The sequence below is a fragment of the Rhinoraja longicauda genome, chromosome 10, assembly GCF_053455715.1.
Source record: "Rhinoraja longicauda isolate Sanriku21f chromosome 10, sRhiLon1.1, whole genome shotgun sequence".
Lineage (NCBI taxonomy): Eukaryota > Metazoa > Chordata > Chondrichthyes > Rajiformes > Arhynchobatidae > Rhinoraja > Rhinoraja longicauda.
The window spans coordinates 54,583,935-54,597,298 of NC_135962.1; the positions used below are offsets into that span (position 1 = coordinate 54,583,935).

Below are 13,364 nucleotides of genomic sequence, written 5' to 3' on the forward strand. Positions count from 1 at the left end.
ACTCTCAAGTCAGGCCTTGACCCGAAAAGGTCACCCATTCTATCCGAATGGCCTACTCCTGCCTTTCCCGCTGAGTTACTCCAGCATTTTATGTCCATCTTCGGTTTAAACCGGCATCTGCAGTTCCTTCCTACACATTGAACCTCTGCACCTTGTCCTCTCTGACTCCTGTACCGACTCGGTTTCAGATGTACTCCTTGGAGAGGTTTCGCTCTTTGAAAGACAAACTGCACCTTGTAGATGAAGCCGTGCGAATACACGATGGAAACGTCATCACTGCCGTAAGTGTTCTCTGGAGACTTCGTTCGAACTCTAATGCTCTCTGTCAACGTGTGATGTGAACCGTGATCTGTCCAGTTGCAGTGAATCATAGATAGATTCTCTGGAGACTTTTTGGGGCAAGGGCAGTATTCTTTTTGTAGAAATTGAAGCTGCTGATCTCTCCATTGCTGACCCACCAATGAAAATGGGCACATGATCTCCTGACTTCCCCTTTCTGAAAAGCTTACCTCTAATTGTGTATCTTTGAACCGCCTGCCTTCATTCAGAAGGGCAAATTATCTGTTTAATGCTTATATTAGAGTCTATGTTTTCAAAATCTTTTTATTTTTGTTCCTAGGTTTTGATATACCTGAAAAAAACGTTAAGCAAAGGTAATTTGTTCTTGTATCATCTCTATTTGTAATATCTTGCGAAATAGAAAGGTTTATCTTTTTAAAAAAAGCACACAAAGCGCTGGAGTAACTTGAATGAATGATGAATGAATTAATACTTTATTGTCACATGTGACAAGTCACAGTGAAATTCTTTGCTTGCATACCCAAGGTGTGCCAATTGTTGTCCATAAAGGGCGCCGACGAAGTTACAGGGTATCCACGGCAGGTCCCCTTAGGACTGAGATGAGGAAAAACCTTTTCACCCAGAGAGTTGTGAATCTGTGGAATTCTCTGCCACAGAAGGCAGTGGAGACCAATTCACTGAATGTTTTCAAGAGATAATTAGATTTAGCTCTTAAGGCTAACGGAATCAAGGGATATGGGGAAAATGCAGGAACAGGGTACTGATTCTGGATGATCAGCCATGATCATATTGAATGGCGGTGCTGGTTCGAAGGGCCGAATGGCCTACTCCTACACCTACTTTCTATGTTCCTATGTTAGCGGGTCAGGCAGTACGAAGATAAACACAAAATGCTGGAGTAATTCAGCTTCTCTGGATAACGTGGATCGTTGACGTTTCGGCTCGTGACCTTTCTTCAGACTGGTTTAGAGAAACTCGGAGAGAGGATTGATAGGATAAACCCTGGCAAATAGTAGGTTGACACAGATGAGGAGGGGTGGTGGGGGGGGGGTTGATAGACAGATAGTGGACAAAGGCCAGAGGCGAATAGACAAAAGCATTGAAGAGATGCAAATCGTGAACCGTCAGATGTATCGCCCAGCCTTTTCTTTCCTCTGATCCAAAATAAGCATTTGAGGTCAGCATCTATTTCTTGCCTAGGTAGGAGGTGATGGTAAAGCTTGATGTTCTTACTTTTCCCACACGATGGCACAGTTGCATGCAGAAAAGACAGTGAAGTCCGTGTTCCTTCCAAATGTAATAGACAGCGGAGTTGCTCAGGAGAGATATATGTCCCTTCTGCCACATGCCACCAAATACTGTGATCATGTAAAGTCATGAAGGCCATGCGACAGTTTTCCCCAATGAAGATGTCTGTCAATAGAGTACTTACGAAGTTGTTTTGGCACCGTTAAACTTTAGAGATGCAGCGCGGAAACAGGCCCTTCGGCCCAACGAGTTCGCACCGACCAGCAATCACCCCGTTCACTAGCACTGTCCTACACACGAGGGCCAATTTGCAATTTTACCACGCTGTATCTCTAAAACTAAAACTAAGTGCCCCTGAGGCAAAAGCATAGCTATGGTGGAGCAGGCCCGAGCATCTGAATGGTTCCACTTCTGCTCATGTTCTTATTTTCATCTGCTGAGAGAGAAACAGAGGTAAAGGGAGAACGGAGGTGATTTCAGAAAAGGGAGGTGATGCTACTGTCTGCATGGAAAGGCAGGTGAGGATATTGCCTGCATGAAATATTCCCATTAATCCTCTATAACAGGGGGCGGCACGGTGGCGCAGCAGTAGAGTTGCTGCCTTAGAGTGCCAGAGACCCGAGTTCGATCCTGACTGCGGATGCTGTCTACGAGTTTGTACGTTCTCCGGGTGATCTGGTTTCCTCCCACATTCCAAAGACATACAGGTTTGTAGGTTCATGATAGACACAAAATGCTGGAGTAACTCAGTGGGACAAGCAGCATCTCTGGAGAGAAGGAATGGGTGACATTACGGGTCGAGACCCTTATTTAGCTGAAGAAGGGACTCTACCCAAAACGTCACCCATTCCTTCTCTCCAGACATGCTGCCTGTCCCGCTGAGTTACTCCAGCATTTTGTGTCGATTTTTGGTTTAAACCAGCATCTTCAGTTCCTTCCTACAGATTTGCAGGTTATTTGGCTTAAATAAAATTGTCCCTAGTGTGTAGGATAGTGTTAGCGTACAGGATGATTGCTGATCAGCGTGGACTTGGTGGGCTGAAAGATCTTTTTCCGCGCTATATTTCTAAAGTCACCGGGTGGCGCCACCAGCATTGGCTGCCTCGCCAACAGTCTGTCCTATCTGCTGTTTTTGTTATTTTAAGTATGTGTTAAAAGTATGTTTTAGTGTTCCTTGGTTTGTTTTATGTAGGGGGGAGTAGTTGGGGGAAACTTTTTTTCAATCTCTTGCCTCGACGGAGATGCGATTTTTCTCCATATCGTATCTCCGTCACCACTGCGGCCTAACATTGAGGAGTTGGTGACCTTTCCTGGAGACCGGCCCGGTGCTTCTTGCCGCGGGCCCGGAGCAGACATTAACATCGCGGAGCTGCGTTCCTTTGCCTGTGGGCTGTGGAGAGCTCGGTTTAAACTAGCATCTGCAGTTTCTTCCCACACATTATGTTTTGTAGAGGTTCTGTTTCGAGAGCTGGGATACAGGCAGATCGCCCTACAGCAGTTTGTCCACTACCTGAAGGAGACAGGACAGCAGAAGCTACTGCTGGAGATGCTCAAGTAAGATGGCTGATTCTTGTATTCTATACTTTGTGTTGGCAGATATTTTGTATTTTGAATACATCAACAAGAAGTTGGAGCATAAAGCAACAATGGTTCAATGATAAGACACAAAATGCTGGAGTAACTCAGCGGGACAGGCAGCATCTCTGGAGAGAAGGAATGGGTGATGTTTCGGGTCACAGGTCCTGGGCCTTTAGTTGAAGGAAAGGAGGCTGCACAGGGGATGAGACGGGCAAAGAGATGCTGAACATATTAAGATCCATTTAAATTCCAATGTATGGTGAGTTAACTGACTCAAGGCAGCTTGGTTCTTGAGTGAACCTGAATGATGGGAAAATAGGATAGGAGGATAGAGTTGACCAGAAATCCCACTCACTTATTACCACTGTGGAAGAGGTATCAAATTAGATTTTAACAGGCGTTAATAGAAGGTAGCTTCAAGGCAATACAAATAGAAGATATCTTCAAGGCAGGTGAAGGAATGTTAATGCCAGAAAAGACACAGTGCTGGAGTAATTCAGCGGGTCAGGCAGCATCTCTGGAGAACATGGATAGATGAATCTTGGATGAGTGAAACTTCTTGGTTTCAGTCTGAAGAAGTGTCCCGACCCGAAGCGTCGCCTATCCATGCTGTCCAGAGATGCTGAGTTACGTCAGCACTTTGTAAAGCAGCATCTGCCATTCCTGTGTCTACAAGTGGATATGTGTATCCTATGAATTTACCACGTATAGTGTCGTTATACTTTGTTTTGTTCGTTGCAGAGCCATGGGAAGAACAGAAGAGGCTGCAGTAAGTATTCCACTGGGTGGGTGCAGAATGTCGTTAAATCCTATCCAAGTCTTGGCTTAGTTTAGTTTAGAGATACAGTGTGGAATCAGTAGGTGGCCCTTCAGGCCACCGAGTCCATGCTGACCAACGATCACGCATACACTAATCCTAGTTCTACTCACTAAGAACAATTTACAGAAACCAATTGACCTACAAACCTGTACGTCTTTGGAGTGTGGAAGGAAATCAGAGCACCCTAAGAAAACTCACACGGTCACAGGGAGAGCGTATAAACTCCGTACGGACAGTGCCTGCAGTCAGGATGGAACCCGGGCCTCTGGCGCTGTAAAGCAGCAACGCTTACCGCTGCACCACGGTGCCACCCTTGGTGCTCCGAAACTGCGCTAGTGATCATTAGCGGTATTGTTAGTGGTATTGTGACCGGGCTAATAATTTAGATGCCTGGTCTTCGTTTTGGAGGCAAGAACTTGTACACCGCATAGGAGAGGGAACCTTAATCCAGATAATTAATGCTGGAGTTTTACAAATCTCAAGGTTTCAAGGTCAGTTTATTGTCACATGTACCAATTAAGGTACAGTGAAATTCAAATTACCATACAGCCATACTAAAAAAAACAACAAGACACACAAAACAACATAAAAGTTACCATAAACATCCACCACAGCGGGTTCCCCACGTTCCTCACTGTGATGGAAGGCAATAAGGTCCAATCTCCTTCCTCTTTATTCTCGTGGTCGGGGCAGTTGAACCATCCGCAGTCGGGGTGATCAAAGCTCCCGCAGCCGGCGGTCGAAGCCCCCGCGTCGGGACAATCAAAACTCTCACGTTGGGATGATCGAAACTCCCGCGTCGGGGCGGTCGAAACTCCTGCGATTTGGAGTACCCGATGTAGGTGGTCTCTAACCGGAGACTGTGGGCTCCGCGATGTTAAAGTCCCGCAGGCTCCCACGTTTGGAGCCCCAAAGACGACCCGCGACAGGGGTCGCAAACTCAGTGATGGTAAGTCCGCAGACACCCGCGATGGAGCTCCCGGTCGATCTCCAGCAAACGCAGCCAACTCCACGATGTTAGGCCGCAGTGCGGACGGAGATACGATACGGAAAAAATCGCATCTCCGTCGAGGTAAGAGATTAGAAAAAGTTTCCCTCAACTCACCCCCCCACCCCCCACATAAAAAAAACTAAAGAACACTAAAAACAATACAAAAACACATACAAAACAGACACAAAGAGGGAAAGGACAGACACTGTTGGAGAGGCAGCCATTGCTAACGCCCCCCGGTGGAAACCAGTAATGGCAACTTCGAAGCTACCAAATTTTCCTGCAAACCCATCTGTTTCACTTGTACACCTTGAGAGGGAAGTCTGCTGACCTTCACTGGTTTGCCCTACATGTGACCCACAGCCACCAATATGGTTGACTCTCGACTGTCCTCTGAACCATCCCAGTGCCCTGCTCGGATTGAGAACACTTCAGGGTGGGTACTGACTGCCGGCCTTGCCAGCGACAAACACATCATGTGAATGAGTAAATATTATAAAAAGACTCGCAGGGCCTGAATTCACTTTAAAACATAAACCTCAAATGAAGAAATGAGAGTGTGAAATCTTTGGACTGTCGTAAAGCCTGGTTCAGTTCTGATAAAAGGTCGCAGGACGAAACATTGACTTCTCTATCCACAGATGCTGCCTGACCAAGTTTCATTGAATTTTCACATTTGATGAAAGTTGTGCACAATAGTGCAGTTGGTGCTTCACAGTGCAGGAGACCCGGGTTCGATCCTGACCTCTATGTGAAGTTTGCACGTCCTTCCTGTGATCACATAGGTTTCTTCCAGGTGCACCGATTTCCTCCCACATCCCAAAGACGTGCGGATTTGTTGGTTAACTGGCCTCTGTAAAACAAAATGTCCTTAATGTGTAGGGAGTGGATGAGAAAGTGCGATAACACGGAACTAGTGAGAATGGATGATAGATGTTCAGCGTGGACTTGGTGGGCCGAAGGTCCTGCTTCCTTGCTGTATCTCTAAACTAAACTAAAACATCACTTGTGCTGGAGTTGTAGCCTTGTTGCTACACCATGGTTTGGTTCATGAGCTTTCAGTTGCTAAATTGCTGTTTAGGATTTTCTCGTCATGTCTGAAACAAATTTGCAGGAATCATTAAATATTATGCAAATTCAATGAATATTATTGCAGTCAGGGTAGTTTATTTTAATATTTTTAATTTCTTATTGCAGCTCTTACAGTACAAGGAACATTTGAGTATCAAAAACCACATTAAGAAAACGGAATATTTAAAAAACTGTATTGGGTAAGTATTCTATGGAGAGACACGCCAGCAGCTGAATGGAAGGGAAAATAACTGGGTTGATAATTTTGAATACTTCCACACAAAGGTTCTGAGTTTCAATTTTCTCTCCTTTCCTTCCTGGGGCATGGAGGCATAAACAGGACTTTGGTTAGGCTGTATTTTGGAATATTGCATGCAGTTCAGGTCACCCATGACAACAAAGATTTGGAGAGGGTGCAGAGGAGATTTACCAGAATGCTGCTTGGATAAGAGGGTTTTGGCTACAGGGAGATGTTGGATAGACTTGGATTGTTTTCTCTGGAATGTGGGGGGTTGAGGGGAGACTTGATAGAAGGGTATAAAATGAAGAGAGGCATAGATAGGGTAGACAGTCAGAACCTTTCTCCCACGGTGAAAATGTCCAACACTAGAGGGCATAACTAAAATGTGAGAGGGGGAATGTATAATGGAGATGAGTGGGACAAGTCTTTTTTACAGAGTGTGGTGGAGGGCTGGAATGCAAGAGTGAAGACTGTTTTATTGTCATATGTCCCAGATAGAACAATGAAATTCTTAGTTGCAGCAGCACAACAGAATAAGTAAACCTAGTACACTGTAAACAATATAATAAATTAGGGGGAAAAAAGGGTTCAGCGTGTATACGCACACGCACACACGCATACGCATACATACACATATAAAACAAACAAGCAGTAATAGTGGTGAGAGAGGCAGATATGATAATAAAGATGTTGAAGAGCCTGTTGGATAGGCACATAGAAGTGCAGGGGATGTGGATCATGTACAGGCAGATGAGATCAGTTTAACTTGGCCTCATGTTTGGCATGAACATTGTGGGCTGATGCTTTGCTTTAAGCCTGTAGGTGATTATTGTTCTTGTGCTGTACTTTTCTATGGATACACAGCATCCAATTGCTCACCCAAGTTCCTGTTGCTTTAGTTAATTGAGGCAGTGAATGTCAAAGAGCCGCACTGTAATAATGTCCAAACGCAACCCCTTGTCATTGTTCATGGAGATTTTTCAGCCCACCACCCTATGCCGACCATCATGCCTATCTATGCTAATCCCACACTCCAAAAACATACAGGTTTGTAAGTTAATCGACTTCGGTGAAATTGTAAATTGTCCCTAGTGTGTAGCATAGTGCTAGTGTGCGGGGTGATCGCTGGTCGGCACGTCCTCGGTGGGCAGAAGGGCCTGTTTCCTCGCTGTATCTCAAGCCTGAAGTCAATGGAAGAGTGGTGCTTTGCTTTAAGCCTGTAGGTGATGGTGATTATTGAATTGTTGAAGAGGGCATCTCAAGTTCACCACGTCTTTGTGTTTTTGTTTTTAGGCTCCCATTTGCTTCTGATGATTCTGGGTTTGTCGAAGACCACTATTCCCTGCTCGACAGACAGATTATTATTGAAGTAAGGAACGTTCTGTCTACTGATTATCATTGGTTTCACTTCAGGACCTACCTAGAGAGAGATGTTCTCTCCCCACACTCAGCTGCAGTCTTCTCTCCATCACTACCATAGTTTCTCTCATACCTTCTTTACTTTCCAGCATGATTTCTACATTGAATAGAAGTGCTCTTGATCAAATTCAAAAGAAGGCAGTCAGCACTTGTGTGCTAGTATCACAATCAGAAATCTCAGCCTCCACTGTATTTCTTTAGCGCATATTTTCATGTCCTCCAAATAACCATCAGCCTGAAGAAGGGTCCTGACCCGAAAGGACTCCTATCCATGTTATCCTGAGATGCTGCCTGACTTACTGAGTTACTCCAGCACTCTGTGTCTTCTATGTAAACCAACATCTGCAGATCCTTGTTTCAAACACCATTGCAATTATATGGTTCCTTTAACAGTAAGGGAGCAAATATAGCTTAGTTTAGCTTGTTGTTACATGTAGCGAGGTACAGTAAAAAGCTTTTTGGTTGTGTGATATCCAGTCAGCAGAAAGACTACACATGATTACAATCAAACCGTCCACAGTGTACAGATACAGGATCAAGGGAATAACGTTTAATGCAAGCTAAGGTTTTAATGGTAACCAATGCAGGGCAGTATTTGTGAAAAGGATGTTAACTGGTTTTGGGATCAGAGCTGATCAATGTTGTTTTGGGGTTTACAGGAGAACGATAAACGGGTTGAGGCATCTGGACAGATGGAAGTGTTCAGGAAACACCCCAGGAAGGCCTCCATCCTGCACATGCCACTTGTAACCACACTTTACTACTCCTGCTTTTATCATTACGGAGAATCAGAGGTGAGTAATTCTTTCTGAACCAAGATGGCGCCCAATCCAGGCAACTTATTTGCTTGCTAGCCGCAGAAGCAGATCTACTACAATCACATATTGCATTTGCTCCACATTCTGACATCTCTATTCCTACAGCAACATTTCTTACTTTAACTATGATATCTATACACTAAATGGCTCCAATGTAATCATGTATAATCTTTCTGCTGACTGGATAGCACGCAACAAAAGCTTTTCACTGCACCTCTGTACACGCGACAAAAACTTAACTGATAACTGATTGCAGAAGATGTGCAGATGACTGCATTAGTTGGGGGCGCATGGGGGTGGAACATAGGCACAGTGGTGGTGCTGCTGCCTCGCAGCGCCAGAGACCTGGGTTTTGATCCTGACCTCCACCACTTTCTGCAGCCTCCTTTGTTCCTGGTCATGTGGAGGACCCAAAAGGACCCATTAGAGACAATGGATGTGTGTCAGGCTCTTGATTTTGCCTGGTTCATTAGTGATGGGGATTAAATAGATTCTTGCCAGCTTCACGTCACAGCCCAAACGTTTTTGCCAAGTCGGATCTTTTGGGTCTTTTAGTTTTTAGAGATACAGCGTGGAAACAGACCCTTCGGCTCACCGAATCCCCGCCGGCCAGCGATCCCCCGCACACTAACACTAACCTACACGCACTAGGGTCAATTATACCAAGCCAATTAACCTACATACCTGTAAGCCTTTGGAGTGTGGGGAAAAAACAAAGATCTCGGAGAAAACCCACGCAGATCACGGGGGGCATGTACAAACTCCGTACGGACAAAGACCCATAGTCAGGATCAAACCCGAGTCTCTGATGCTGTTCTACCACTACGCCACCGTGCTGCCCTTTTGTTGGCCCCCACCACCATTCAGGGATCCACCACCACTGGGATCCGTCTGAACCACTGGGACTCGCTGAGTAGGAGGAGGTTTCCTCCAGGGTGGGATCCTGGTGGTGACAGGGGTAGTATATTTTGTGAACATTTTTTGCCATATGTTACAGGCAATAAGATGCACATGTGTCAGGTGAACAATTAAATGAAGACAGGAGCTGGTCCTGATATATACGGTGTTTAAAATTCCAGATGATTTATGTACTGACATTTGTTTATTATTGTCACTTGTACAGAGTTACAGTGAAACACAAATGCATGCAAAATAAAGCTTTTCATTGCACTTTGCTACACGTGACAATAATAAACCTAAATCTATAAACTTTGTTTTGCATACTAGCCAGGCAGATTATACCACCTGTGACTACAATAGGTTATGCAAAAGAGAAAAGAAGCATTGTGCAGAATTTAATGATAAAGCTACCGATGAAGTGCAGATTTTAAAAGTGCAAGGGCCGCATTGTGGTAGATTGGGAGATCGGGAATGCATCCTTAGCTTAACAGAGGTCCTTTTAGGAGTCTGATAACAGTAGGAAAGAAGCTGTTCTTGAATCTGATTATTACATATTAAATGCTACCCTCGCCATTAATGAGACCACAATCCAGATTATGCCACTTGGTATGGTTTAGAGAATAAAAGGAAGGTGAGTGAGATTTATCAGGATGGCTAAGGTGAGGAATGTGCATTGTTTTACATTGGGAGGTAACCTCACTTACAAATGAAACCCCAACAAGTCTTTCCTTTTTATTTCTTTGCAGGGAACATTCAGTAGCCCAGCAAATTTGAAAACAACCTTCAAAGTAAGTACTGAGTCATGATGTTGAAGAGAACAAGAGAACATCAGTGAGTTAAATGAATTGGCCCCAGGAAGTCCTTGAACTCTGAAGCCAGTGCTTATTAATAAGTCACTCAGACTCTGAAATCACTGCCTACGTGAGCCGCTCTGCCATTGTTAGATCCCAGCTGATCAATAACCTAACACTTTCCTTTCCCTTTTTTCTCTTAATACCCTTGGCTAACAGAAGTTTGTAAATCCCAGATTAACATTAATCATTGATCCAGTATAATTTGCCATTTCCAGAGCGAGTTGGAGTCTTCTTCTACCCTCTTCAATTCTAACTTCACTCCTGAAAGGCTGAGCTCTTTACTCTCCCAGTCAGCAATAGTGTTATTGTCCTTTTATTCTTCTCAGTTCTTGGAGTGTACATCAAGCCACAACACCCCTCCCCGTCTCCCTCCTCTTCCAATATATTCACTGTATCAAGGTTCCTCAGGATAGAATGTTTCGGCACAGAAACAGACCATTTGACCCACCAAATCACTTCTTAAGTCATAGGAGCAGAATTAGGTCATTTCGGCCCATTGAGTCTGTTCCGCCATTCTATCATGGCTGATCTATCTTTCTGACCATTTTTAGACCCATCCGACTAACCCATATTATTTCTTCCCACATAGAAAGATAATCTATGCAGAAACTAAAATTCTATCTTATGACCAGGTTAGAAACACACAGACTGCTTTATCTTGATGTACACACCTTACAGAGCTTGAAAACTGAATAACTCCAGTAAATATAAAGATAAAGATCAAAACAAAAATCGGAGATGCTGTCAATCTGAAATAAAAAATACCCAGTAGACCCTGTGGAGGGAGAATGTAGTTAACATTTCAGATCATTAATCTTTCATCGTAAGTAGAAAAGTGAGAAAACAAGTGATGAAAGTTCATCAGTGTAAAATACTTAACTTTGTTTCTTTCTGCACAGATACTGCCTGATCTGTTGAGTATTTCCAGCAGGTTTTTTTTTTCTCAGATACCCAGCACACACACGAGGAAGCTGGGACGAAGCCATACATCAACGTATAAGAATGAAAGGTTGCAGTTGGGATCATGGATAAGATCAGGGAATCAGGAAGGGAGGATAAGAATAATGACTTGCATTTCTATCAGCACCATTATGGTGGAAAAATGTCTGTGGTTCGGTGTAGGTGAATTACACACTTATGTAGCACATTTACATTTGTATTTTTAATGTGATCATGCAAAATATAATTTCTTCGTTTATTTTAGATTTCAGACAAACAGTACTTACTCACAACACTGGCAGCTCGTGCCAAACTGAAGGCTTGGAGAGATGTTGATAGTCTATTTACTACAAAGGTAAAGCGCTTAAACAAATTATAAGTTATAGAATCGCAGAAATGTCACAGTACAGACGGAACCCATTTGGCCCATCGCATACAAGCATTGTCATATCATTGAATGATTTTTAATAAAATATTCTGTACAGAAGTCATTTTAACAGTATAAAATTGCTACATCAAAATGAACTAGAATTGACAGTTATCGCAGCTGGTAGAATTCATTGATGCTGTCCATAAAATCCGGCTCATTGAGCGAAAAAGAAATTCAAGTTGAAAGTTCACGTGGTGATCTTGGAGTGTATCTTTCTACTACAATCCAGTAATTCCCAACTCCCTGCTCTTTCCTGCTGCAGGGTTGTGACCCAAACTGTCCACAATTCCTTCCCCCCTCCTCTCAGATGCAACTCGACTTGCTTTTCCTGCTCTTTCTACGTGGCTGCAAATGCTTTCCTCTCGTGCCTTCATTACCTTCATTAAAGCCTCAGTTAACTATTTTCCAATTATGATGAAAGATCATTGACCTGAAACTTGAATCTCCACAGATGCTGCTGAAGCTTCCGAGCATTTCAAATTTTTTCAGTCACTTTAAGGCTTTGTTTCACAATCACAACTGCTATCAGAACCACCTTTCTCCCTGAAATACACAACCATGTTCTATTTTGTTTCAGAATTGGCTAGGATATACCAAGAAGAAAGCGCCAATTGGATTTCATCGAGTTGTCGATATCTTGCACAAAAACAATGCCCCAGTTGAGGTAAGACTCCAGTTAACAATATCGCAAAGTGAATGTCATTTTAACCTGCACTTTCCTGTACAGTCCTGAATAAGTGCCTCATGATCTCAGAGAGTCATGAGGACAATATTGGTTCTTCCCACTTGGTGCCCATGTGACAATCCCTGCCTGGTGATTCCATGGTATCAGCTTCCAGCAGTCTGATAATCTCAACCTGCATTGATCCAGAAGGGCATTCACTACTTACCCCTGAGAAAGGTGGTGAGTGCCTTCTTGAACTCCTATATTCTTCATGGTGAAGGTATTCGCACAATGCAGTTCGATAGGAACCCCCAGGATTTAGATGCAGGAAGATTGTTCCCGATGTTCGGGAAGTCCAGAACAAGGGGTCACAGTTTAAGGATAAGGGGGAAGTCTTTTAGGACCGAGATGAGAACGTTTTTTTTCACACAGAGAGTGGTGAATCTGTGGAATTCGCTGCCACAGAAGGTAGTTGAGGCCAGTTCATTGGCTATATTTAAGAGGGAGTTAGATGTGGCCCTTGTGGCTAAAGGGATCAGGGGGTATGGAGAGAAGGCAGGTACGGGATACTGAGTTGGATGATCAGCCATGATCATGTTGAATGGCGGTGCAGGCTCGAAGGGCCGAATGGCCTACTCCTGCACCTATTTTCTATGTTTCTATCTAGTGACGAGAAAGAAACAGCATTATATTTCCAAGTCAAGATGTTGTGCGATAAGGAGGGGAACCTGCTGTTGGTAGGTTATCATGGACATACTGACCTTGTCCTCCTTGGTGGTAGAGGTTAAATGTTTGGAAGGTGCTACTGGAGTGAACTTTGTGCATTCCTGCAGCCACCGAGCTGCGGGGGAAAGGGATGAATGTTTTGGGAGGTTGATGACTTGGCAGTGAAGTGGGCTTTGTGCTGGATGGCATTGAGCTTCTTGAAAGTTGTTGGAATTGCACTCGTTCTGAAAAACTGAAAGTGTTCCATCGCTCCTGACTCGTGCCTTGTCGATAACGGAAAGGCTTTAGGATGTTAGAAGCTGTGTCGCTCATCATTGAAATATGGGAGGAAATCGCAGCACCCAGAGAAAACCCACACAGTTACA

The 13,364-nt window shown here is 44.0% G+C and overlaps 1 protein-coding gene across 2 annotated transcripts in view; it reads left to right on the forward strand.

Moving 5' to 3' along the window:
• The window catches only part of vipas39 (VPS33B interacting protein, apical-basolateral polarity regulator, spe-39 homolog), a 31,978-nt gene that overhangs the window by 13,017 nt on the left and 5,597 nt on the right, over positions 1–13,364 (forward strand). For both annotated transcript variants that reach the window (XM_078406899.1, XM_078406898.1), the window contains exons 8-17: positions 189–281; positions 620–653; positions 3,000–3,102; positions 3,868–3,895; positions 6,135–6,208; positions 7,543–7,618; positions 8,328–8,462; positions 10,133–10,174; positions 11,445–11,534; positions 12,187–12,273. In XM_078406899.1, coding sequence (XP_078263025.1) covers positions 189–281; positions 620–653; positions 3,000–3,102; positions 3,868–3,895; positions 6,135–6,208; positions 7,543–7,618; positions 8,328–8,462; positions 10,133–10,174; positions 11,445–11,534; positions 12,187–12,273 — 762 coding nt within the window. The remainder of the gene's footprint in view (positions 1–188; positions 282–619; positions 654–2,999; positions 3,103–3,867; positions 3,896–6,134; positions 6,209–7,542; positions 7,619–8,327; positions 8,463–10,132; positions 10,175–11,444; positions 11,535–12,186; positions 12,274–13,364) is intronic.